General features: G+C 42.1%; 3 protein-coding genes across 3 annotated transcripts; 2 read left to right on the forward strand and 1 right to left on the reverse strand.

Annotated features, from left to right (window-relative positions):
- On the forward strand, positions 1-1545 carry LOC310998948 (phospholipase A and acyltransferase 2-like; the record flags this gene model as incomplete). The annotated part of the gene is made up of 4 exons (XM_083989212.1): positions 1-51; positions 375-498; positions 933-1234; positions 1456-1545. 4 exons carry the CDS (start codon positions 1-3, stop codon positions 1543-1545), a joined length of 567 nt encoding a protein of 188 aa, XP_083845338.1.
- Positions 1546-1875: 330 nt separating this feature from the next.
- Positions 1876-6954, reverse strand: alg2 (ALG2 alpha-1,3/1,6-mannosyltransferase). Its single transcript, XM_083990182.1, has 5 exons — positions 6896-6954; positions 5978-6149; positions 5731-5868; positions 4953-5120; positions 1876-3321 (listed from the first exon to the last, which is right to left on the reverse strand). Exons 2-5 carry the CDS (start codon positions 6146-6148, stop codon positions 2581-2583), a joined length of 1218 nt encoding a protein of 405 aa, XP_083846308.1. The 5' UTR covers position 6149; positions 6896-6954; the 3' UTR covers positions 1876-2580.
- Positions 6955-7336: 382 nt separating this feature from the next.
- sec61b (SEC61 translocon subunit beta) lies at positions 7337-10608 on the forward strand. The gene is made up of 4 exons (XM_083988858.1): positions 7337-7471; positions 7983-8080; positions 9067-9168; positions 10028-10608. Exons 1-4 carry the CDS (start codon positions 7469-7471, stop codon positions 10113-10115), a joined length of 291 nt encoding a protein of 96 aa, XP_083844984.1. The 5' UTR covers positions 7337-7468; the 3' UTR covers positions 10116-10608.
- The last annotated feature ends 17017 nt before the right edge of the window (positions 10609-27625 follow it).

Consider the following 27625-nt stretch of genomic DNA (forward strand, 5'->3'; position numbering starts at 1 on the left):
ATGGATCTTTTAAACTGGAACAGCATTTTTCCACAAATTACATGGCAACAGGTGAGCATTCGGGTGCAGTGAGTTTGTAAGTGTTACACATGGTATAGACAGATACACTGAATTATAAGGTCATTAAGCACTTGGAAAAAAGTTAAAAACAAGAATACAGTGATATTAAATACTGAGTCAATTCCTTTAAGGTTATCTCTCAATGCACTTCTCTTTTAGCTTCTCTTATTGTCAGTTTCCTTTTTTTTTTATTTGTCACGTTTTTATCATGAATATATTTTTTCTTATCCAAATTAAATGATTGGAAAGAAGAAGAAAAAGTAGCCTGTGGATACAGTAAACAGCTTGAACTTCTCTCCTTTTCTCTTCTCCAGACTGATCAGAGTGTGTCCACAGCAGAGATTGGAGACCTGATTGAGTTTGCGAACCCATTACTGGGGTTGTCTCTTTGGGGTGTTTATGTTGGAGAAGGCCATGTTATCCATTTTGGAGTTGGAGGTAAGATACTGAAATCTAAATAAGGATAATGCATTTGCTTGAAAGACAAAATCTGCTCCGTTTCTCTGGATCATTATCTCAGAGATGATTTGAGAAACCTTTAGTCAACTTTTCTCCAAAAACTCCCCTTTTCCACATCAAACATTTTTTTTCTACAGAAAATGCCTCTTTTCTGAGGGAAAGGGGAAAAAAGGAGGGAAAAACCCTGCGGTTTTTGTGAATTACTGACATCATTATCTCTGAATTCTCTGTGTCATTCTGAATTAGCATTAATTGAGAAAAACAGAGGTTTTCTTTCCTCAAGTTAATACATTGTGCCTCCATAGCAATGTGACTTTAATTTAACCAATAAATTCAGCACAATTAAGTAGAGACTTGGACAACTAGAGCACATTAGAATTATTTTCTTCGTGTTCCCTCTCATTTTTCAATAGACGAGAACACGACACAGAAAGCCTGCCACAGCTTCATACAGCTAATGGTTCCCAAGTCGAGTGGAGACCGTGTTTTGAAGAAGACCAGAATCTGCAGCCAGCACATCAGTGATATCAAAGTGCCTGCAGGAACTCGAATCAGGGTCAACAACAACAAACACAACCTGGTTCCATCATCACAGGAGGCGGTGCTGCATCGCTGCGAGACGTTTCTGCACCAGGAGTTCAAGTACGACCTCAGGAACTTCAACAGTGAACATTTCGCCACATTCATTCAACACGGCCAAGCTGTCTGCAACCAGGTGAGTCCAGAAATATTGACAGTGACCGAGTGATTTGGTAAATATTAAGTCTATAAATTAAGCAGAAATTTATTTGTGTGCTGTAATTGAAAGAAAATTAATCTGCAGCTATTTTGCAAACTAATAAATTGTTCTATTTCTATAGCTGAAATGATTAATCAAAAAAATAAACTGGTTGTCCTAGGTTGTGGATCCTAATTTAATTTTCCAATTTTTTCCAGATTCCCTTCAAGAAAAAGAATGAACCGCATCCAGATACAACTCAAACTCTGCAAATGATAACGCAGCAGCGGATGGAGACAGAAACTTGAGATCCTCCTCCTTATGCCGCACATCTGTAACACCAACTTTGTTAATGAGGGAAAAAAAAAAAAGAAAAACCCTCACTGCTACTTTGAGAATGTTTCATTTAACAACTCATGGAACAATAAAATATGTTCACAGCATTAACAATGTTTCTGTGTCTCTTCGCTCACCCACAAAGGCCTTAGCAAACTCTATTAAAGGCCAAAAAAAACTTAACAACAAAGCAAAGCCCATAAGAGTCAGGAAACTATTTGTCCTCTTGTTTATTAAGACTTCAGGAATGTCAATAAGAGCATTTCTATACAGTAGGAGGGCTGAGGAGGCCAACGCGCAGACACAATGACCTTCTGCTATTCTCCTCGCTGATAATGACCCAGACACAGGCACACTGCCCATCAGCCAGACCTCTAATAAAGCCAAGCGCTCCCTGTCAGCATCTTGTGAAGCCAAGCTCTGGGTGGACAGGAAGTAACGGAAAGCATCTTGTTTATTGATCTGAGACTGTGTACTGCCTGATGGCACATAGTTGTAACTACATTCTTCTTCGTCAACTCCCAAACACACAAAGACAAAGACTACTGTAGAAAAGCAAGAAGAGAGAAAACACACACACACACACACACACACACACACAGTGCAAAACATTTCACTCTAACAATAAATCCTTTTGGTAGACTCCATTTGCTAGGCTCTTGGTTGCTACACATGAACAATTACACACAGATGCTCGTACACACTTAGAGGTGGTGGTATTTTTTCCAAAGATAGGAGAGGTAAACTCGTTACTCTTTTCTTAATTAGTATAGAGATTCCATCCTGTTTTCCTCTCAGCAACCCCCTTCAAGGGAATGCTGATTAATTGTCCTCTAAGTCCCCATCATACCCCACCACCTCCCTGCACATATACACATACGTCCTCTGTTAGAAGACATCCACTTTGATTCAGACCCCTGTCGTCCACAGACAGTTTCAGAGTTTCAGTAGAGGATCGTTCTTCCACAGTTCCACTAGTTTTCTGTTGCCTCTCCTCCAGCTTCACGTCACTGGCTCAGCCTGACAATGTAGCCGTAGAGCTGGTCTGAGAAAGCCTGAAGAGAGAACTTATCTTGCACCCTCCTCCTTCCAGCTTGTCCCATGTCCCTGCGGAGCTGCGGCTCCCTGACGAGCCTCTCCATGGCCTTAGAGAAGGCTTCAGCTGTGGGCTCGCACAAGAAGCCCGTCTCCCCGTCTGCCACGCTCTCCAGGGGCCCCCCAGAGTTCACAGCGATAACAGGGCAGCAGCAGTACATGGCCTCTACGGGAACTATACCAAAATGCTCTCTGCTCGGGGTGTAGAGGACGGCGGCGCTGCCCCGCAGCAGCGCCACCTTCAGTGAATCAGAAGGCGAGCGCAAGAAAGTGACACAGTCCTCCAAATGGAGCTGCGCTGCCAGCTCCTTCAGTTCAGTGTGATGCTCAACGTTCTCAGTAACTCTGTCATCGTAGCCCCCCGCCACCACCAGGTGAATACCTGCTCTCTGGCCTGGAGGGAGGCTGCTCCTCAGGGCGGCCACAGCCTCCAGAGCCAGGCCCAGATTCTTCTTTCTCTCATATCGGTTCAGAGAGAGAAACAGGCAGGAGGTCCCCTCAGGAAGCAGCCCTTCCAGGCCTTGAGCTTCAGTGGACGGATGGTCAAAGGTACGTGTGTTGAGGGAGGGATACAGGACATCTGTCTGGACTCTGCTTAGACTATGAAAGGTCTCCCTGAAGATGCCTGCAGTGAACTGGCTGTTTACCAGAATCTAGGAGGAAGCAGAGAGAGATTAGTTCATAAGGATCTCACATATATCACAGGCCCCTATGAGTTGGATAGCAGCCTGAGGTCTTTGATTATCCTAAAGTCTAGACTAAAATTGAAATGTCATTTCATTTCTATCAGGGCCCTGAGCTTGTGAAGATCAGGCTATATCACAATTTAAATATTCAACTTGGTTTATTCAAACTAATATATCTTGTACTCTTATTTTTTTCTATTACACTATAATTTTAACCACTACTTGGTTTAAAAGTAAGAAAGACTTTTGCACACCTGAAAGTTGGACAGGTGCACGGGAGAATATCAAAGGCTGACACAGTGAATCAGAATAAACTGAGCACACTGTCTTCACTTGCGATCTGGATTTATTATTTCTGAAGATCTGAGGATTCCAAACCACTTTAGTTACAGTACAGTTACTGTAGTTTTACAAAACCAACTCTGGCTTTATTTAACAGAGCAGTAACTGAGTACCACTTTACTGCAATCTAATTTATCTGCAGGCAAAGACAAATTTCAGTTGAATCTATTTCTGGATTGTTAATCACAGATTTGTACGAACTGCAGACAGTCTAAACGATTTGATCAGAAATGTTCATATATAGGTTTATTTTGTATACCATGAGTGTATATTATATATCTTCATACCTCACTGTTGCACAGCAAAATATTCAACTACACTTTTCCATGATTGCAGGTCATGGAAATATGAAACTCAAATATGAATGCAAGTAACACTTTTTTTCTAAACTGAGACATTTTCTGCAGCTTAAGTATTTAATACATCATACACTACATTTGCAAACACATCATTTGCTGAGTGTATTTTCACAGAAAGTGGTATTTTATATCACTTACCATTACAGTGATAATCAGAATTCACTTTAATTCCTACACGTCGCCAAAATGTATCAGCAGGGCTTCAACATAAAATGTAGGAAATGAATATTATCCTGTTAGTTTAATTTTAATATTTTTTCTGATTTCCTTCAAGACATGTCCAGGTTTAGCCCTTGACTCTCTCAGGCAGGAGCCTCTGGCCATTCTCAAATCCGTGCAAAATACCAGACAGCGTTTACTGTCAGCGGCCTTAATACACACCACCTGAGGAACTCAAGAAGTCAAACCTGAGGCATATTTTTCAAAATAGTTTTATTCTCATTTTCCTACTAAATTACTGTGTCTTAATACTGTCTTTAAGTTTTGGTGCTTTACTTCTTGCTTAGCACACTTTAAAAAAGATGCCATTTCACTTATTTTATGTTATTAATTCATTCATTTTCATCTGAATGAAATGAAATGATGCAGTCTGTCCTGTAACTAGACTATAACAAGTGCTGATATAGTAGTCAGCATGCACAACTCCAGCACACTGAAGCCATCTATGGGTTGCATGTCTGTTGTGATCGAAGCAAAACAAACAGAGTGCAGGTGGCCAAAGATAAACAGTCTTCTTGTTAAATATGAGGCGGAGAACAAATGTGTTTCAGCTGTAGGCTATCATCAGCAGAGACGACGGCTTACAGCTAAAACACATACAGTATGGCAGAATTCTGTCTGTTGCATAACAACCTGTTGTACATATGTTGCACCCCTGCACCTTCAGCGTTGACGTACCATATCAGCCATCCCCGTGGTGCGTTCCTCCACCCAGTCAATGGGAGCACGGTAAAGCTTCTTCAGAGCGGACTTCCTCTGGGTCAGCAGCTGGTCTGGGAAGTGACAGTAAAACAGAACCTTCTTCCTGTGACGGGACAGCCGCAGCACTGGAATACACACCGACACCTGGGATGAAGTGAAAGTTGATTTAGAAAATAGATAAACTGATGTTCCCCCAAAGTAATACTCTTCTGCAATGCTCATCAGTAACAAATATGGCAGCTTTCATGTGTGATGGAGCTACCAGTGCTGTGGGAAAACCCCTGGACACATATGGAAACAAAATAATGAAGAAGAATCTCAAGTAATAACTAAATATTTACACATTGACTATGTTTTGACCCTAAATATAAAATATATGCTAAGTTAATGTTCAACAATGTTGGTGAGAAAAATTCTCACAGCTGTAAGTGACCTTTGCATTGAATGTAAAGGCTGATAATGATCTTATGAATTTAAGTAGCATAGCAAAGACTCTGCGATTGTCACGGTATAGTAAGCTGATCTGTAATTATGTGCAAAGGAGAAGGGTGGTACCTGTGTCTATTTGTGTGAAAGACAAAACAGTATAAAGTAAGCAAGGGAGTGTCCACCTAATGACAAGGTATAGAAAAAAGGTGTGACATGAAAGGGGAAACACAAAGACAATGGAAGCTATTCTCTCAGTAGCAGAGTCAGTTACAAGATACAGACGGCTCAGAGGACCTCAGATAGCGACCAAACAGTCACATCTCACCTGATCACAGAAGATGACATCATACTCCACCCCGCTGAGGAAGACCAGGTAGAAGGCCACGTAGATCATCCTCAGGTAGGCACACAGGGCATGTAGGTAGCCAAACACAGAAGTGGGAAGCCAATCACCCACACATACCTGTTACGATACAGGGATCAGGGATTGTGCATTTTACGTCCATCATTCTTTGATTCTGTCGTGTTTTTCTGAGAAACAATATTATGTGGTAAGGTGTGTGTTGACTTACTACAGGAAGGTCTGGGTCCAGGGTTTCAGAGAAGCAGTGAGTGGGATCATGATGGGCCGTCCAGATCTGAACACAACATCCCTGAGCCTTCAGAGCAACGGCGGCATCTACCACCAGGCGCTCTGCCCCACCAATACCCAGGTCTGGATGGAGGAACACCACCCGCACCATCCTGCACATAAGAATGAATTAAGTGATGCTGTAGTAAATTTCCAATAAACACAGCTCTAGTTTACAGAAAAGTACTTCACTCATCACTCAGTCATGTTGTAGAACAACAAATAAACAGGCGAAAAAGCACAGACAGACAGATGATGGTGCAAAAAGTGGAAAACTATTGTTTAATAGGGTTGGTACTTATAGGAGTGACTACCTTAACTTTGGAGATACATTGAGGAGAAATGTCATTCTCATTTTAATTCACCCAGTCTTCAACTAGATGCTGTCAAGACTAAATAACTCTTTCCAACAGAATAAATCTATGAACCAACTCTAATCCTGAGGAAGAAACTCTTTGAGCTGCATTTTTGGCTAAATTAAATAATCTGTACTTCTGGTTTTGTAAGTAAATACAGTTTGTAACTCTTAACCATTAAAGCACTCTATGCCATGAACAGCCAGCCTACTTATCTCTGCTAAGCACCCTGTCTGTCAACGTGTCCCTAAGTACTGTGCCACATGTAGAAGACTGCTTTCGGACACTGATATATAAGTTAGTGAATGTTAATGTGTAACGTTACTGATTTGTATCGCTGTTGCACTGTATCACTGACATACAGTGATGACTGTGGATAGCTACATACTAATCTGTCGCTACTGAAATCACAACCCCGTTGGCCAACCCGAATTAACTTGGTTTGTAGTTTTTGTAACTAAACACCACGACAATATACTATTTTAAATACACTATATGTTTACCTTGTGATCTGTTCACTGTCTTGTCCAAGCCCGGAAACCTATGCTCATGTTCGCCTAGCTTCTCATAGGGAGAGACCAAACTGTCATGAAACTATATTGTGTAGGCGCCATGTTGGCTCCAAACAGCCGTCCAGGTCAAGCTAATCGCATTTCTTGTTTGAACCACAATGGCGTCAGTTTCCTCGACGTAAGGGGACACGTCTTCATCTAAATTAAAGCGGACCATTAATTTGCCTTTAAATAAAAGTTAAATTATGGATCCAAAGTAGATGTGTTGTAATTTTTGTGCTTTTAGAAAAATACATATGATTCACATATCATAAATATAACTCGTAAAACAATGTTTAGTGTCGTTTATTTAGTATTGGGTGGGTTTAGCCGTTCAGGCTTCTGCTTGGTCGCCCGCGCTGGTCTTGTGTTTTGCAGTCGTGTCCTTTTCAGACGAGCGTCAGCTTTGTGAGATCTCTTCTCAAGTTTTGAGCCACACGTACTGCTGCTGCCCATTTGACGTGGACATCAGCCTGGAAGAGAGACTTAAGGTTTTTCAGTTTGCATCAGGACAAGTGAAACAAAATGGTAAGATACTCAGCCCTTATTTCTTTTAACAGTAGCTAACTAAAGCTAAGCTAAGCAGCCCCGTGGCACCAATTCACAGCAGAAGTAACGTTTTTCTATCTGTTAGCTTGGGTGCTAACGTTAGCTCAGCATTTGTAGACGTGGCTGTGTTTTAGCACCTTAAAACCACCACATTTGAACCTGGTCCAGAATTAATAGCTTGTGTATATCTGTAAACACAGTTACTGGGGACTGTATGTCAACATTATATGTTGAAAGCATTGAACAGTGTAGACGCTTGAGTCAAGGCCTTTACCATCAGTCTGACATATATCAGCCTTTGCTATTCAGAATTAAATGTAAATTAGAAACCCAGGAATGATGTATCAGGTCCTTAATGCTCTGTGTGAGTGTGCATTTATGCCATATGTCTGTATGTGTGTATGTGAGAGACAGACAGACAGTTGGTATAGGCTAATGGAAGTGAACCCCATTACACTATATCTCAACTAACTAACTTTCTCTCTTTCAGCCTGGACCAGCAGCAAGTGCAACCAATGTTGGGGCGTCTAGCCGTTCCCCCAGTAAGACAGTGGCTCCCCGCGCAGCAGGCTCCACAGTCAGGCAGAGGTACGTACACACTGTGCTTGGTCAAACTGCATTCATCCAATATGAATAATACACACAGATGGATGACAATCAGGTAACAGTTGTGAAATGTTTCCCCACAGTCCATGAGTGGGTCTCTGAGGGGGCCTTGAAATAACATGGATTATATGATATTACCCTCACAGCCCCTACACAGATGATTGTGTGCTGTCTCATGTGTTAGACAGCAGTCTTTACCATTGTCATCAACACATCCAGCAAGGTCTGGAAGAACTTCAGTGGAGTTCACAGACTTGTAGTGGCCCATCACTTTTACTAAGACACTTTCAATTCTTCTTACACTGTCCCTCTGCTCCACAAATTTACAGGCTACCACTGTAAAAATTGAACCTATTGGTGGTCACTTTCCATCAAACATGAGAGATGAGTTGTGCAATTGTCTTGACCTCAACATGCTCCCCTAAATTGCTTTTGCAAACACTGTCACCACTGACCTCACCTGCCATGTCATCGTCCTGTAAAGGCTGATGGATGAATTCCAGATAGTCCTTCGCTGTATATTTGTGTGCCCTCTGTAGATTGGAGCAGCAGATAGATGTTGTACTATGGGCTTAATCAGTGTGTAATCAGAGGCTCACTGTCACCTCTCTCATTATGAACTGATACTATCACCCTCTTCATTACCTCATTAACCCCAGTTTAATCTCATCACATGAGTGAAGCAGCCATGAATCACACCTTTTTCATCACGACCTACTGTAGTTGGAGTTGCACTCTGAAAAACAGTAAATAATGACAAATATTGTCATAATTTGCTTTATCAAAGGTCTCAAGATTCTTTTGAGTTACTTCACGGTTAATTTTATATAAAGTTTGGTAAATGTTGCTGTGAGCATAAACATCCATCTGAGAAACTATGAGAATATGAGATATGTTTCCTCATACAAATGCTGATCAGTCTTAACCATGGTTACTTAAATGTGTGTGTGTGTGTGTGTCTTTCACAGGAAAGCTACCAGCAGTGGTACACGCAGCGGTGGCAGGACCACATCAGCTGGCACTGGTGGCATGTGGCGCTTCTACACAGAAGACTCACCAGGCCTCAAAGTGTAAGTGCAGCTAATAAAAGCAGCTAGTCTAAAGCAGTGAAGTGCCCCCTCACCCCCACCACACACCATAACATACACACCTACAACAACAACAGATTTCTCTTCTGTATTACAACTTACATCTATTCAAAAGTACACATGCACACGATTTCTGACACTCTCGCTCCCATTAAGGTCATTTATGTTCATCAGAGGGAGGGATGTCTAATGGCAGGAAATTGGGCAGACGCGCTGCTGCGGTGAAACAAATCAATTTGATGAAGTGTGTGTCCATGTACGCTCACTTATGATTATGTGTGGTAGGAAAGTGCATGTTTAGAAAATTCTTCACCTCCTAAACTTCTATTCAGCTGCATCCTCACCCCGAATATTACAGAAGGCATCCTGTCTTGTGGCCATAGCCGGCCTCGGCTGATCGATGGCGCTGTGGTGGTTATTGAGTGCGTCTCTCCAGCAGTCGAAGGAGGGCAGACTCGCCATACAGTGCTGTATATCGAGTGCATGTTTGTTTCTGCGTTAGATGCCGGCCTCAAAGCTTCATTAAAGGATCCACTCTGAAAGGTCAACTCAATTACAGCCTTCTGACAGGGGGAGGAGGGGGGCCGCGGAGGAGATGGTTGGCATGGCAATGCTGCTACTTAGCGATGCACCCCATCACCCCACCCCCCACCCCCCTACTCAGTCCCTCCTTGACAGATGAGAGCCCCTCCTTGTTTCCGAAGCTCATCAATAAAATCAGCCACTCCACTAAGACTCTCGCTCTGGTTGGGGTTACAGCAAATGATGGGGTTTTGTGTGTGTTAGTGTGTGTGTGTGTGTGTGTTAGTGTGTTAATCGGTGTCTCTCTTTGTTGCGACAGTGGCCCGGTGCCAGTGCTGGTGATGAGTCTGCTCTTCATTGCTTCAGTCTTCATGCTACACATCTGGGGGAAGTACACCCGCTCTTAAGACCCACCTGATGACCCCTGACCCTGCAGCTCGGCTTCTTAACACATTGGACCTGGACCAAACAAGAAACGAACAACAACCTTACGTCCCTTGTTCCCTCCTCCTCCTCCTCCTCCTCCGTCATTACAACACACAGGCACACAAACTGGATTTTTACACAACCATCTCAGTACATGATCTTCATCTGATTTTGGTAACCACCCTGCTGTCTTTTTTCTTTTGTCCACTCATATTTTGAACATCTGATTGGGTGATGGGAGGAAGCCATGTGGCCGTCCCTCTAAGCAGCAGCAGCAGCAGCAGCAGCAGCAGCGTGTGGTGCCTTCACTGCTGCATGAAGGTTCAGTGCTGTGCTCAAAGACACTGTTATTTTCAGGCCATCAGCAAACATTTCCCCTTCTAGCCTGAAGTGTATTTCTTTCTTTTATTTTTGTTAACAACATTTGTACAAAATGTAATTGTAATATTGTACAATAAAAAAAGTAAAAATCAATGTGTTCATTTTGTGAGCCATGTATTTTGTGTTGTCAGACAGGGGGAATCATATTTTTAGTGACACATGAGAAAGTGCACTCATCTCATTTATGTAATCCCCTGCAAATTCCAGCAACTTGCGATTTATTTGACTGAGGTTTTGGCAATACCTCACTCAGTAGTCCTATCAATGACCTTTTTTTTCATATGTTCAACCTTAACAGGCACCTAGAATTGCCTGTAACGCTTGCCTAAATGTAATGTAGCGTAACTAACATAATTGTCAACCTGATTCCACATGTTAGGCTTAATAAGATTATTCAGCATACTCAACACTGCAGGCTATAGGACCATATATCTACATGAGCATAGACTTGTCTGAACATACGCTATGGGGCCCAAAATGTGAAAACACTTTTTGAATAAGAAAACGCTGTAAACCTTATAGTTTGCCTGTGTGAACGTGTTAACTCTGGAAGGGGTTTAAAGGCAGTGCTTTCTAGTAAGAGCTGCCCTAGGTTGCAAAAAGGTAAAATGAAGGGGGGAAAAAAAAGAAGCTTTAGTCTGAATTGTGTCAGTCACTCCATGTAGCATACATAATGCAGGACATTAGAAGCTGTGTGTGCCTACGTCTGATGACGTTAAAATTGACGGCCATATATAAACTGTGCATTACTTCTATTTCCTCATGACTGTCCATGGAAATCTGGTTTACTGTGTCTAGGGCTAGAGCGACCAGCTGATATAGTAGGAAACCGTATACCTGCATATACCCTAAGCACAATGACATTCTTTGTTTAATGATTCTCAGAGACGGATTAAATCAGTTCTTTTGTGTTTAAGCAAATTTTGTTTCACTTGTTCGTGCCAAAAAAAAATTGGGAATTTCTTCTAACGTCAATCCAAAAAAGGATTTGCATAATCATCATTTGCATATAGAATCATCCTGCCTGCACTTAAGGTTTCCTATAGTCACTGAAAACCTGTCTGGAGTGTTTGTCATCTGAGTTAAGTGCCAGGTGTTTTTCCTCCTTCTCCTGAGGGGGGCACTGCAGACTATTTTCTGAGTATCACTGGCTCAGAGGATGTCGGAGGATATCAGGCGTCTTGCTCTCTCTCATGCCTGCCTGGGACAGGGACAGCTTTGGGCACATGTTCTCAGTGGTGATTTTTTTTTTTTCTTACAAAACCAAATACTGTGTGGTGTACATTGAACAATGTTGCCTCCAGAAAATTCTATTTGACAATCAAGAGCTTCAAAATCAGACTTAATGTTTATGTCACTGGAGGAGAGCGATGAGAAAAAGACTGAGTATGTTTACATCAGGGTAAAGGGTTTGATGAGGCAAGAAGAATTTAAAACACTGAGTATATTACAGTGAACGCTGCTGTGCGAGCTGCATCCGGCTGGATGTTTTGCAGTGTAGCTTTGGTCCAACCTGCATCACCAGGTTATCTGTGTTGAATATGAAACCACCAGCTGGCATGGCCTCTGCTTGTGTGTGTGTGTGTGTGTGTGTGTGTGTGTGTGTGTGTGTGTGTGTGTGTGTGTGTGTGTGTGTGTGTGTGTGTGTGTGTGTGTGTGTGTGTGTGTGTGTGTGTGTGTGTGTGTGTGTGTGTGTGTGTGTGATCTTGTACCTTGTGTTAAACGTAGCATTCGGATCCTGTTCATTAATTTATTCTGTTGCTATGGCTCTGCTTTCCCACCGGCTTCCAGTGTTCGTGGCAGACTCAGGCACTACTGCCACATCACTCTCCCTCTTGTCCCTGTCCTACACACACACACACACACACACACACACACACACACATACATACACTCTACAACTCCACGACCCAATTCACGGTGGCACAACACGGCACTGAGCCAAAATAATTCAACATAACAATTAAATATGAAGGAGCTGTGGTGAAGCGGCCCCTCAGTGTACAGGAGTCAAACAGGCCCAGGCAGCATGTGGAGCGCTGTGACCCTCCACGCTGCTGCAACCTGTAGTTCCCAACTCCTCTTGACATCATATATGCAAGTCAACTCAGTGTCTCGTCAAAGGGTAGAAAATATATATATATTCAATTTTCTATTCTGGGAGCAGACTCATCAGTTTTTGTGTTTTGGCATCAATAATGCTGTTAAATCACTCAGAGGTAAAGATGTATTAATGTTGTTTTTTTCTATCCTGCTTTTCTCTGTGGTCCTCTACTGTAGTTTGCAGTTGTTTTTTAGATGTGTATAAATGTGAAGCTCACTTTACTTTTAGAAATATTTTTGAAAAGCTGTATTTAAAGGGCAATTTACCAAAAGTAATAATCTTTTAAACTGAAATAAATGACTGGATCTGAGTTGTGTGTGACTACTGTTCTCTCCTTGATGTTAGCTAGGGCCAGCCAGTAAATCATACAGGGCAACACAGAGAAAACATTTTTCACCCAAAATCATGAAATCAAATAACAAATTTGAGATTTAAAAAAAATCCACAAGGGGATTAGTTAATGCTCCAATCTGACCTCTGAAGTCAACTCACTGGTTTCTGATCAGTTCTGCGGAAACACTGCAATGTCTACAAGTGAATGAATAATTCCCCCTGCACCTGAGATTATTTGATGAAATGTGTCTGGATTCATATTCATTGCCACTAGATCAAAGCTGCATCAGAAGAGATTTCATCGACATGCATGTTACCACACACGCAAACACTTAAATACCAGATAACAGTTTGTCTCGTGGAAAGAAAAAAAAGACAGGAGTGAGAGAAAGAGAGAAAATAGAAGCTTTCTTCAGAGCTCTTCCTCCCTGTGTCTTTTTCAACAGAACCCATATCCTGTGAAGAAACCGCATACTTTTTAGAAGGGATGGCCCCTTACATAGACACAGATCAGCATGAACATGTGTGCACACACACACACACACACACACACAGACTTGAGAAATTTGAAAATAGGTCACATGTATTTTCTGTTCTACATGACACATGTTGCTCTGTGGTTCAAAATGAAAGAGAAACAGTTAAACTTTCTCTCTCTCACACTCTCTGGCTATGTCACTCTCTCACTCATCCATCACCACAGCTATCAGGACATCAGATGCAGCAGGGGGCCTGTGGTTTGAAACTCTTCCTTCTATGCAGAATATTCCTGCTTTGTATGAATAGGAGAACCCAGTCTTGCATGCACGCATGTCAAGTATGTGTGCGTGGTTTTGAACAGATCACACGGTTGGCAAAGCGTGCAATGAATGGACAGACGAGCGGAATCGATCACCCCTCACTGACCAAGCGCGTCCTCAGGGATGTCCTGAAAAATGAGGGCTGGTGGGGCTGTAGGGACACCTGTGATAGGGTCTATGTTGTGAAATGGAAGAAATGCTGTTTACAGGCTTATCAGTAAGATATGTGTGTAACATCATATGTTGTAGTGTGTAAACACTGGAACCCTGCAATGGATGCGTCATATATCATGAGTTTATTGTACGCTTTACTTGGAGAATTGTGACCTACATTAAGTCTTTATTGTTAAAGAAATATTATTCTACCTTTTATTGTTAAATGGAGTTTACTTTACTAATTCCTATATGCTTTATTTCTTTTGTTGTAAAATTGACATTGTTATCCTCTCTACTTTATTTTTTACTTGTGTCCTACTTCTCCAGCTACCTCTGGAAAACAGTTATTATTTTTTTTATTTAAAAGGATCCCCATTAGCTGATGCCAATGGCACAAGCTAGTCTTCCTGGGGTCCGAATACCTTACATCGAAAAGAGATGTAAAAAACATATCATATTTTCAATATCATATCAGTCAAATAGACATCTTAATACATGGTGTTTGCAGTAATACTTACAACAGCACATTGGTGCTGTGAAATCTTACATTTTACGCCTTACATTTGATTGCATTTAAACAAGTTGGTAGTAGTCTTAATATCAGTCATTCATTTAACAGGAACAAAACTGACGGGACGAAACAGGGATAAGATATTAAGATATTATACTTATATCATCATAATAAATTGTATATGATTTATACCAGTGTCTTAAACTTCTACAAATAGTTACTGCTACTTTTGTCCCATGGGTCAAAACCCTGAGGCAGAGTTCACACATGTTTATTCATGATTATATGTGCTCATGTTGGACCGGTTGTTCTGGTCATAAGACCAGTGATCAGGCAGTGATTACTCAGTAAAATAGCGGCCAATTGGTGCAACACTCTTCATGGCCAGCGACCAGTAGCACAGACTGATCTGCTGAGAGGTGAGAGCTTGTTCACTGTAAAATAATCTGACTCCATATTCTGCCATCCAGATCACATGGTCACTGTCATATGTCCCGTTATGTGGGTCACGGAGGTCGGAGGGAGAGGGGACACAGAGAGAAAGAAATTGTGAATGTGTGTGTGTGTGTGTGCGCGCGCGGGCCAGCTGGAGGCTCCCTGATCTTTTTGGACTTAGATGACTTAGATCCTCTTTCAGACAGAAATTCTGACCTGCAGCCAAAGCTGAGTCTGCATCTATCAGTACTTCTTCTCACTCTCTCTCTTTAATCCTCTGTGTGACACACTCACCTCGTGCTTTATGCATGAAAGATGAACGGTGTGAAGTCCAAACAACAAAGTCTCAATAACTGCTTATATTGCTTATACGGCTTATATAATCTGCCCATTATGTATAAGATAATAATTTAGTTCTAGTAGAAACATGTGTCAGAAATCTATGTGTAACCTCGTAAAAGTCTACTTGCATTGTTAAAATAATCAAATATAATGATCTATGTTGATAACAGAACATTCACAGTGACAGAAGAATGTTCACACAACACACTGATGGCTGGACTGCCCGTCAGTGTCAAAGGTCAACTTCACAGTCATCAGTTCAAGCGTTAAGAGTTTTATGTGTCTGTATCTGCACTGTTCACAGACTTACACCCATTCAAACAAATAACAGACAGATACTGTTAGACATTAACCAGTAATTATGCTTGGTCTTTTCCTAAACATTAAGTAGCTGGGCCACAAAAACATAATAATAATAATACAATTATCATGCAACCACAATTTCCAGTATCAAGTTCATTCAAAATTCCTGCAGCAGCTGTGTTTGTCAAAATGTCATATAAGAATGAGTCTAGACAACTGCGAAGTCTTTAAACTAATTCTGTTTGGATGTTTTCTGAGATGTGATTTCCATGGTGTTGCCACTCACTCTCATGCCTTTTCTGGGTATTGAATCATTGGTGGAAATGCATACAGGTTTGCCCATATATTTTATAATAGTTTGCAAAATAATATTGAAGTGGAGAAAAACTCATAGTTTGTCTCAATGTGAAATAATGTTCAGAGTACAGTTTAAACCTAAAAGGTTTGATTAGATTTTTTTTTTTTAAATGACAAATATACAAAGCATTTGTCTTTTTAAGACATAAACTGATTAAAATATTAAGGTATCACAATAAAGTTAAGCATTGTTCAACAAATGCATCAGGTGGGTCTAGTGTGTTGGAGGTGAACTGAAGGATATGACCATGAAATAGAAGAGATACATAAAGGAAAACAGAGTAAATAAAGAGAGAAAAGAAAAATGTACAAACAAAAGAAAAACTGCCAAGACAAGAAACTATTTATAAATAGAGAGACAAGTCAAATATAAATGGAAATTAACGCCTTGAAGAAGGATATAGCTTCAACGGCTGAGGTTAAAAGCACAAAGGAAAGAAAACAAATATACAGAGTTGAAAGAAATAGAGCAGAAACAAGGGGTGAAACAAAGAGAGGAAGAAACACAAGGCGCTGGAGAAAGAAAGCTATGAATAACTACATGGAAATGGAAACAAGTGGAGACAGTCATGGTGGGAGAAAACCAAAAGAAATTCAACAGGTCTAGTGATACATGTAAAGAATTTAACAGAATGGAACAATGTGGAGGCTCAAGTAAAGACAAAGATGAGAGCTGAATAAAACCTTAAAGGAAGAGGAGAGGAAACTGAATACCACAGTTGTTCTTTTTCATGAGAAGACGACAAGTGCAGGCGAGGGATCGGTTAAAAGGCAAAACTCAAAAAAGTTGCTCAAACTGTGTGTAAAAAGCAAGTGAAATACTATATCACACAGTCAACGATATATAGAAAAATATGCTGTAAATGCCAAACCAGAGATAGTCTTCTGTGTGTGTGTGTAAACGTGCTGAAGTGTGTTTGTGTGAGTGAGTGTGTGTGTGCGCGCACCGGGGGACCTACGATAAGGAGAATCCCGGGATGGAGGCCATGTTGGTCCCAATGACCTTTTCACACACATCAGGTCTAGTGATGCTCCGTGTGACTGCCACAGGCATGCAGGGCCAACTGGGTTGTGATGTCATAAGCATGTACCCCCTGCCCCCTCCCCTCCCCTCCCCTCCCCACTCCTCACTTTGTACCAACCTGCAGAAGAGCAGATCAGACTGGACCCGCAGGGACATGCTGGCCAGGGCCGGACTAATTTAAGGGAGGTGTGTGTGTGGGGTGAGGGTGGGGGTGGGGCGGGGTGAGGAGGGTGACACCGCTGCACTGAGCATCTCAGGTGTCAGCCTTGTGCTTTCTAATATTAAAGACACTTGGCCCGTGTGCGCGAGAGTGTGTGTGTAGTGTACCCATGTGTTTGTAAGCGTGTTGTTTATGTGCAGTGTATTTTTAGGCGACTGTATTTTCCACTCCTTGTGCAGCTCTCCAGGGCAGCGACAGAAGGGAGAGGTGAAGCTGGGGCTGGGCTGCACATGAATCTGGGGATCACCTGGCCTTTTTGTAATTATATATTGATGTAGTTTGAAAGATATTCTGAGCATACTTGTTTGTGTCATCACATGATTCTCTGCAAGGAGTCTTTTCTGGTTTTCATGCTTTCATTCAGTCAAAAATAATTCCAAAGTATCAGTAGTCCAAATAATGATGCACATCCTGTATGTCTATGGATATTCTCATTCATCCAGGTCATTGTTATCTTTGGGAAACAAATTGAATCGAAGGCAACTGGACTTGTATTCGTCTAGGAAGTCGTTTCGCCTCTTATCCAAGGGGCTTCATCAGTTCGCAGCGCATCAGTCTGACTTGAGGAGATGCACAGCCTGGTTTTTATTATAAGTTTAAAAGCTTTTATTTCTTGAATTCTGAGTCTTACTTATCGGTCTATGCTCCTAAATCAAATGCTTCCTACATTTCATCATTATACTAAAACATCATTCTCCAATCCATATCCTAAATGTGAAAGAATAATAATGAGGTGTATATGCGGTCACTGGCAAATACTCAAGACCTGGCTAAATGTCCTGCAGACGTACAGAATGGGAAAAAATATAATCAACTTCTTTCACTGTCATTCATTGTTAGAGTTGTGACTTTAACAGGGATGTTCAGGCTTGGCATCGGCTGAATCTATTGTGTATACTGTGATTGTATGACGTTAAATATTTAGTTTGCCTGTGAGGACTGCTGGCACGGCAAATATTATTGTGTGTGGGTGTGCGCGTGGGTGTATGCATGCATGAATGTATGTGTGTGTGTGTGTATGTGCGCATCTGTCTATGGTTGTGTGGGGACATTTTTAAGACGGTTTGGGTTAGATCTACTGTATCAGCTGGGTGTGGTAGATGATGGTTTACTGTATCTCTATTATTTATTTTGAGATCTTGCATTAATGACTGTCAACACTCAGATTATCTTTATTTCTCTGTGCACGATGCCAAACAGCTTGTAGATAACAGACGTGGCAGCTTTGTGGAATCTGATTTCATAAGCTTTCCACACAATGGCTGGCAGAGTCACAGGGCTGATGAGTGAGGAAGGCCGTCAAATACAATGCAAGCCGCGTTCAGTCACATGCCTGATGGACAGATATGGGACATGACGCTTTTTGTATAAACTTACAAATATCAGCACTCTCTGCTGACTCCTAAGTTGAGTTATAAATGATTTAATCATCTCCCTCAGCTGCCACCATGCTCACTATTCAGCTCAGTTCAACAGCTGGAGAGTTTAATTTTGATTTAAACCTAAAATACTAGATTTTTTCTTGGTCACTTGGGGGCAGTGGACACTAAGTGTGACAACGCTGCTGACATATGGTGAGATTGCTGCTGTTTTAGTATTCAGCTGTGGACATTGAGACCAAAACAGTGAGTTGAAGGATGATGTAGAGGAAGAGAAACTAGATTCAGGTGATCTCTGTGGATTCAACACTCTGTCATGAAAGATATTAATTAAAGCAGCAATAACTGAGTCATCGTGACATGTCTTTGTTGGCTCCGGGAACTTCTTTCTCAACCTACTCATTTTACTCGCCAATTTCTTCTTATGCAAATGAGATAATAACAACCTGCAATCATTTTACAACATTGTAAAACATCTAGTATAACCACCTTATCACAGCAATTGTTTCTTTTATGTCATTCAATTTGCATATAGTGGCTGCCTGATTTGCACATAGCCCATGTTTTTTGGTTGAAGGTATTCCTTCCTCCTGGGCATGTCATTGCATGAGTCATGTGTCCGATTGAATGTATGCGTGATTGTGGCAGGTGAGAGTACATTGTGGAATCCTAAGTGTCTAGGGAGTGGTTGATGTGTAGGCTATTATTTAAAGACGGATCTCGTGAATTTAAAGCTGGTGTCATTTTATATATCATAGATACGTATAGCTACATGTTTTATGAGTTTATTTGTTTATTTGGGACAATACATTGGTACATCTAATTAAAGTGCAATAGATGCAATGCATGTAGGACTCCTATTTGTGGCTAATTTCAGTCGGTGTTCACTGCATTTTGTCCTGAGCTGCTTCACATATGCAGAGGCAGAGCACACTTGTGCAATTCTCTATCAGACAATACTTTCATTCATAATATTTATTCAAATCAGCAGCACTTCTTTAACCTGTGGCTGTGATCAGACAAGCAACAACTCCAGTCTTGAACCGGTGCCCTGAACTTACACAATGTTATGTAAGCCTCTCCTTCTGCACGTGAGATTTAAGAATTTGCATATTGGTCCGGTTTTCAGTTTCGTTTCATGGCTACTTTGCATTAAGTGAGCAGCACATGAGGAAAGTCTGTACTAGTATGTGCTGTATGAGTGTACAGGTTGTTCAGGGCTAGATGAAGTTGAAGACGCACAAGGAGCACATACTGTACAACCCCCCAACCCAACCCCCACCCCTCAGCTTCATACCTGCTGCAGGTCTGAGCAAGGAATTCCCCCATAACGCAACTGTAAATCAGGATAAGTGCATGGGAGTGAGTGAATTTCGGGAAGTGGGGTGGTTTCTGTGCATTTACGTTTGAATTCTGAACGCTATGCATGTGTATGTATGTATGTGATCCGGCCTCTATCACAGCCCCTGGTGATAAACAGCATAATAACATAGTGGCAGGCCTATCCTTTAATCCTGCTTCTCCTAAAGCCTCAGGGTGAGGTGTGTGTTTGTGGGTGGGTGGTGTGTCAAGGAGCGACCTGATTGGACCTCTTTCGTTCTTCTCGTTCATCTGTGTTTACCTGAGAGCTCTGAACTGCTTCCTCAGTTCATCCTCACTTTCACTGAAGTGAAAATAGTGTAAAACTGTTAAATGCTCCTTAGCATTCATTTGCCAACCTTACTTCATCCCAGAATATTATAAAAAAAGTACAAAAATAGTAATTTCATTACGCAGAAAAACACAAACTGGAGATAAAATAATTTAATGAAAATTTAATGAAAAACATCTGATACAGGATATAAATCCTCTACATCAGACTCAAATAAATAACAACATACAAAAATTAAACACAATTATACCAACCCATACATAATCACTAAAATACATATAACAGAACAATCCCCAAAAACCTCAAGAAAACTACAAAAAAAAGAGAAAGAAATGCCGAGTACATAAGTAAATGTACTTAGTTACGATCCACCACTTCCTCCCTGCTCCTCGCCCGTTCACCTCACCCACTCTGGGCTCCTGCTTCCCCCCCGATGTTCACCAGTTGCTCGCATGAATAAATGGATGAAAAGAAAAACAGGTAAAACAAAACTCCAAGACACAATCTGCAGGGGGAGAAAAATGCAGACTTGCAGATTCTTCTCACAGAGATTTGTCACGGTGAATAACTGATGAGCGAGGGACAGACAGTAAACATGAGTAAACACGATGGTGGCACGGGTGTGTGTGTGTGTGTGTGTGTATGTGTGTGAGTTGTCAGCACTGGACTTTAGCTGTTTTTCCATGTATTATGAAAGAGCGGAGAAACACAAGGAAACACAGGAGCTTGTCTTGTTTAGCAGGCATGGTGTTATTCTTTTATGAGGGCGTTTCATATTGATGATTCTGTTGTGAGTCAGTGATTTATGGCCAAACGGAGATAACTTTGATTCAACTTTATGATTCAGGAACTTAACAGTGACCTTTTGCAAACTTTCATTTGAAACCTTTCACTAAGAGACTGGATTAGTCGCAGATTCACAAGGTTACAAAGAAATACATGCAAGTGCTAGAGTGCGTGCATGTGTGTGTGTGTCTGTGGCTCTGAGGAGTGGTGGATCCAGGTTGTCATCAGATGTCACGTTTAATATTGTCGCATGGCCACTGGAGCTCTATTATTCATGAGATCAATGCCGAGATTCACCCAGGCCTGATACAGGACAACCTGTCCCCCTCAGGCTCTTCCCCGCCATCCCTCCATCTCCACATCCTTCCATCGTTCCTCCTCAATATTTCTCAGAAGATTATTTTCCCCCTCACTGTGCTCTTCTTTCTGCTGAGATTGAGTCGTGAGGGTTTGTGAACATGAAAACTGAGAGTGTTCACCTCAAGGGATGACAGCCAGTGAGAGACAGCAGGGCGGACACCAGTGCCTCCGACACCTCCACTGACACTGACAGAGCTGCAGAGCCAGAGGCAAAACAGCGGAGGAAAGAGGGGGGGAAAGGCGCAAGAAGGGGGAAGGAAACAAGGTGATAGGACCCAGTGGTGCAGGGATGGGTGAGTGTCAGACGTCCAACAATGACCAGAGGAGTGTGAATTTGTGCTACATGTCCCATACTGCGTTTGAAATCGTCCCCAGGACACTAAATCACTTTCACATTTTCTACATAACACACATGTAGTATACTCAATAATTAGCTGTACACTGAGCTTTCAGACATTTCAGATGTGTACAGCTGTCAGGTGTTGTTATAGAGTGCCAGAATTGACTGAGCTAAAAGTAATTTATATGACCATGACATGTTTCACTTCTTCCTTTTTTTTCTTTTTATGCGTGCTTAATTATAGACAATAAAATGACCAAAAGTAAATATAGCTCAGTTGTTACAGTAATTTAAAAAAATTCAACTCTTTTTTTTTTTATAATTATCATTATTATTTCAAGTTCATTCAGACTTGAGTTGTACGTAATGGAGTCAATTGGAAATCTCTTATTCAAATGGAAGAGAGAACAATGTGGAATATAGCAGTCAATCCCGATTGCCCTTTTCACAAATCCTCCAACACACAACATGCAACAGTTCCACCCACACACACACAAACATACACATTTGTATTCTTCCATGTGGAAAATATGACTGGTGTGCGACAGGGAAGGGTGGACCATCCACGCATGCCGCCTGATACCTCATAGATCCATCAGTTATGCAGGCTTTAAAGCTCAACAACCATAATTATCACACAGGAAACAACACACAGATGTACAGGCAAGTCTTGTACCTGAACTCAACCCCTCACTGATGTTAACAACAGCACAGCTCTCAGATCAGTTCTCAGAATCTGAGGCAGCTCAATAGAACTCAGTTAAAACACAGAACTAATTTCTAGTTGGAGGAATAGCAATGTTTTCCCCCCAAAAAAGAAGAAAAAAAACCTTCCCATTGAATTACACCTGCAATCATTCTAAAAACATATTAAAGGCCCTTTGCACCCACACAGCTGCTTTCTCTTATTCTGGCTGATTTGGCTGAGCTGAACTGTACTCTTATTACATAGCCAGCATTTAATGTCCCCTCACTGTTTTTTTTCTGAACACAATTGAGTCAATACACTAAATGTACTGAGATCAAATATCCAGCTCTGGTCATGCAGCATCTCAACTGTAATTGTATGTTGCACAAGATTTCTTTCAGACCATGCCATGTGTGGCATATGTGCTTTCAAAACTGCAGATTAAAAAGGCCTCAAAATGTCCAAGTCATGTACCAACCTCATCACTTTGTTATGTTTCCCACAAAAATGCAAATGATAACAGACTAATCCAGTGGAGAGATAAGCCTTTAATAAGATCTCTGTTCCTCCTGTGTGTCCCATCAAATGTGTCAGCGTTTCATAGCAACTTGTAAATATTTTAAACGCTTTACCCCTGAGAACTACAACTCAGAGGCCCAGGGAACTACAGCTTCCACGGAGAGGCAACAATGTGTCTGCGTGTCAGTCGTCTCGGCCGTGACGTCCCTGTGGGCGTGCGTATGCGCCGGTCTGAGCTGCCTGTGCGTGGACGCCTGGACAGTGATGTCAGCACACGGGGCTGCGGCCGTGGTCAGCGGAGTCGAGGTTGAGGCTTGGGACCGTGTGGAGCTGCAGCAGCTGGAATCGACTCCCGAGGGAGAGCTGGGAAAGTGGCCACAAACCTCCCCCCCAAAGGACTCGGCAAGACACAGATAGGGGACGACCCTGACTGCAGCATGTTATTAGTGGATGTATTGTGATGCTGTTCTCTCTCTCTGTGCGCCACATTGTTCTGCATATAGTCTCTAAAATCATCTTGTGTCTGTGTGCATGTGTTTGTCTGTATAACGCACAGGAAGCAGGAGTGACGCTCTTACACCACCCACCATAGATGTTACCCCAACCCCTCTTGGTCCTCCAACACACACATGGAAAACTACCATAGAGTTGTCCTGTGGTTGTACTGGCAAGTCGGTGAGTATATCTACTAACAGTGGCTCAATAAAGGCTGAGTCAGGACACAGTGGTCTCTGTATGTGTGTGTATCTGTGTGTTTGGGGACAGTGGAGACATGATGGCAAAGCAAAGTGGTTGTAAACACACTCACATGCTTCTCTCTTGACACGTGTGAGGATAAACATTGATTTCCTTGACTGACGTTAACACCCTGTTGAGTAAACACACACCCTAACTCACACAACTGCAGCATACGTACGACAGCTCCTGCACACTCAGATGCCTACAGGCACCTCAGCTCCGTCTACTGCCGCCTGGTTAGCGGCGACAGGCCCAACAAACAGCGCCAGCTCAGGGTTCAGAGCAGCCTCGCTACAGCTTTCCCACAAATACAGCCACTGAACAACAGCACATACCTGTATTATGGTTTTAACAGCCGCAGCTTGTCAACACAGTTCACTGTCATGCCCCACAGGGAAAGAAACAGACACAGGTCATTCTCACACTCACAGTCTTACGTTAACATGTTAATAATGAAACCTTTATGAAACTCACTGTTGCCAAAGTCATGATCAGATTCGTCTGGTTGCTCCAGGGCAAACAAGATATAGCCTACATTTTATTCAATGCAGTCCTGCGCGTCACAGTGTACATTACACATTACATTAAAGTGCGTTACACTTCTTTAATTCTTCATTCCCATCATGGGCAGGTCACTGCCTATATGTTGTGCGGCCCGGAAGTGATGTGTATATACGCTATATACGTTTGTGCCAGTTCATTTGTTGTAATTTTATTGAAAATACTGTACTGTAAATGAGATTTCATGTCTGCATATACATTTATATACATACTCTGAAAGAAAGGTTTTTTTGTGAATGAAACTGCACCACAGTGAAGTGGAAAACCCTTACACCCAATAACTTTTTATAACTTCATTTAAAATGCCTTGTATGTTTAAATGTCTATGCTCCTAAATCACCCCGGAGTCCCTCGTGACCACAGCAAACATACAGTTATGTTATAGATTTGTTACTTTTAGAGCTCTCACTGCGAACACAGACGTTCTTTTAGCTTTTAATTCAAATGTTGTGACAGTTACGCTTATCTTTATACAAATCAGACATGAAAAAGAGAGCCTTTGGGCTAAAGTAATCTATTAATTTTCAACTACAGTGTAGCTATTAACCTTGTTTGTTCCCAAGCATACGCGCGCAGATACAAACGTGTCTCTGTAAGCAGCAGCAAGCTGCTGTGACCTGCAGGCAGGGAGATGACAAAAGGCCAAATATGAAAACAGTGTACTGAGGCAAAAAATATTTTACTTTGGCAGAAAAAATGTTAAATATTCTCACATGAAGGGCACGATGGGATTTTGTAATGGTGTTAAGGACACTTAATTTTAGTATTGGCCCCTGGGCCACGGGCTGATGAAAACACTGAGCTCAGGACGTCAGAATTAGATGTGAAAATGTGTCTCTGGGCGAAGTGTGAGGTTATTGCGTGTGTTCTGAAAATTTCTGAGAATATTGTTTTCTTGGCCTCATTTTGTGCAAGTGATCAAATGCGTAATTTGGGTTTTCACTGAAGCGAGTGCGTGCTAAATGATGTTTGTTTACAAAGGGACCAAAACACAGACACCGCGAAAACAGTCCAGAGGGGGCAGTCATGATACTATGAATGAATTCCTCTCCTGTACCAGAAACCTGAGAGTCAGGTGTGTGTGTGTGTGTGTGTGTGTGTGTGTGTGTGTGTGTGTGTGTGTGTGTGTGTGTGTGTGTGTGTGTGTGTGTGTGTGTGTGTGTGTGTGTGTGTGTGTGTGTGTGTGTGTGTGTGTGTGTGTGTACAAATCCAAAAGTGTGTATAATCCTTAACCACATATAAACCCCTTCACTTATCTCGCCTGTTTTTCCCCGTCCTTCTGTCCTTTTTCATTGCAACGTCACACCATGACACACACAGGGTTCAAACCTTCCTCCAGTCATCATCTTATAAAATATGATGCACTATTATGGTTTCAGCTACACAACGTACACAAAACCACATAAAACCAGCAGCACTTAGATGAGTACTTAGATTTTTGATGCTTTCAGTGAATTTGTCTGATAATCCAGAAAGCCCTTACTTTCTCCAGTGCACCACTTTCACTGTTCGTGTGATTAAGTATTTTATGTAGCAGTATTACCAGTTTTCCATAATAAAGGATCATTAATAATCGCTCTGCCACTGGTCAGGTGTACATGTTTGTGTCTTTTTTCACAAAACCGTTGCACATGACTGTTTTATGTTGTAATTCTTAATAACATATAAACCCCCTATAATTATCTCACCTGTTTTTCCTGTCTTCTGTCTCGTAGCAAAGTCAAGCCGAGACAAAGACAGGGTTAAGTCGCTTTTCTCTCCTTTCATCGTAAGAAAAAAGCAGATCAGTGACGGACAAGGAAAAAGAAAAGACCCAAATCACACACACACAAAGGCGACGAGAGAGAGAACGTCCCGAATGTGTGATGTGATGTGTGTGAGGGGTGGAAGGTGGCTGGAGCGATGAGGTGAGGTTGGGTTTACTTTGCACAGGAAAATGCTAAAGGATAAGGCGTGTTCCCTTTGGCAGCGCAGCGCAGTGTGAATCCACCAGTGCCATCTGATGCCTGTGTTTGTGACGGTGCAACAGTGTGCGGCAGACGCTGAGAAAAGATCTGGCAGCTATAAATAGGCCGTGTGTTACAGAGGCACGTTGTAAATATAGTGCCCTGGTGTGGTGTCACTTTACGCCCCCCCACCCTCCCTTCCTCCCCACCCCCTCTTGGTCTCTTGCCCCAGCCTCCACCGGACTCCTTTTTAACAGTTTCATTGTACCAGAGTGCGTCATGAGCGCTGGAAAAAAAAAGACTTGAAAACACAGGAAGAAAGGGAGAAATAAAGAAAGGAAAGACGGGGGCTGGCAGCGGTGTAGTTACGGGACAGATTACGCTCAAGTAGTGAGTGTGTGTGTGTGTGTGTGTGTGTGTGTGTGTGTGTGTGTGTGTGTGTGTGTGTGTGTGTGTGTGTGTGTGTGTGTGTGTGTGTGTTTAGGCATGTGTATGAGTGCGTGTGTGTGTGATGTGATGTAACTGAGGCCAGGCTTCCCCAAGTCCTCTGCCGTCTGCAGATCTGAGAAGCTCTGAAAGCACAAGAGAAGAACGGAGACGGGCTGAGAAGGATGTGATTGTCTCCATCTCCTCTTTTCTTTTCATCCTTTCTTTCTCATCCCATCTCCTCCCCTCTGTTTTCTTTCTTCTCCTCTCCTCTCATTTTATGGATCATATTTTCTATCCCCATTCTCTGCTTTTATCTTTCTTATCAGTTCCTTTCATCCTCTGCCACATTGTCTCATTTTTATACTACACCTCTTTCTTTCTCTCTTTCCTTCTTTATTTCTTTCTTTTCCTGTCCAGTCCTTCTCTTGTTACCTGTCCGCTTGTTTCCTTTCATCTTCGCTCCTAACTTTTTCTTACCTCGTTTTCTCTTGTCACTCCTCAGTCTTTCCTAATTTCTTCTCCACACACTCTTTCCTCATTTACTCATTTCCTCTCCTTCCCTCCATCCTCTTGCCTCTCTTCCACTTTCTTTTCTTTTCTTCTGTTCTGTTCTTTCTTTCCCTTTTCCACAAACCTGTTAAGAAAGTGCTTTGGGTGTGGTAGTCTGTGTGCAGGCAAAGTCTACAAGTCTACTCACTGTGTCCACTGTGTGTGTGTGTGTGTGTGTGTGTGTGTGTGTGTGTGTGTGTGTGTGTGTGTGTGTGTGTGTGTGTGTGTGTGTGTGTGTGTGTGTGTGTGTGTGTGTGTGTGTGTGTGTGTGTGTTGGTAAATTGCTCCTATCGCAAATAAAATCCTTCCTATGACATCACAGAGTGACGTCCCTTGACATTCAAATGTCCACTCAGCCAACTTTCAAGGGCAGTGTGTGTGTGTGTGTGTGTGTGTGTGTGTGTGTGTGTGTGTGTGTGTGTGTGTGTGTGTGTGTGTGTGTGTGTGTGTGTGTGTGTGTGTGTGTCAGAGAGAAAGAGCGAGCAACAGAGAGTGTGTGGTTGTGCTCTTGCACATCTGGCAGGGATTTTCAAGAGCTTTTTCCTCTCTGTTCCTTTTCAGCTTGAACAAGCGACTTCT

This window comes from Trachurus trachurus (genome assembly GCF_905171665.1).
Source record: "Trachurus trachurus genome assembly, chromosome: 16".
Taxonomy (NCBI): Eukaryota; Metazoa; Chordata; class Actinopteri; order Carangiformes; family Carangidae; genus Trachurus; species Trachurus trachurus.

Excerpts from the sequence above, each read along its gene's own strand:
- alg2 (XM_083990182.1), bottom strand. The coding sequence starts at position 6,148 with ATGGTGCGGGTGGTGTTCCTCCATCCAGACCTGGGTATTGGTGGGGCA. Across the intron at positions 5,869-5,977 it reads TGGACCCAGACCTTCCTGTA|GTATGTGTGGGTGATTGGCT; the intron begins GTAAGTCAACAC and ends GTATCGTAACAG. Across the intron at positions 3,322-4,952 it reads CCACGGGGATGGCTGATATG|ATTCTGGTAAACAGCCAGTT; the intron begins GTACGTCAACGC and ends GCTTCCTCCTAG.
- sec61b (XM_083988858.1), top strand. Across the intron at positions 8,081-9,066 it reads GGCTCCACAGTCAGGCAGAG|GAAAGCTACCAGCAGTGGTA; the intron begins GTACGTACACAC and ends TGTCTTTCACAG. Across the intron at positions 9,169-10,027 it reads GACTCACCAGGCCTCAAAGT|TGGCCCGGTGCCAGTGCTGG; the intron begins GTAAGTGCAGCT and ends TTGTTGCGACAG.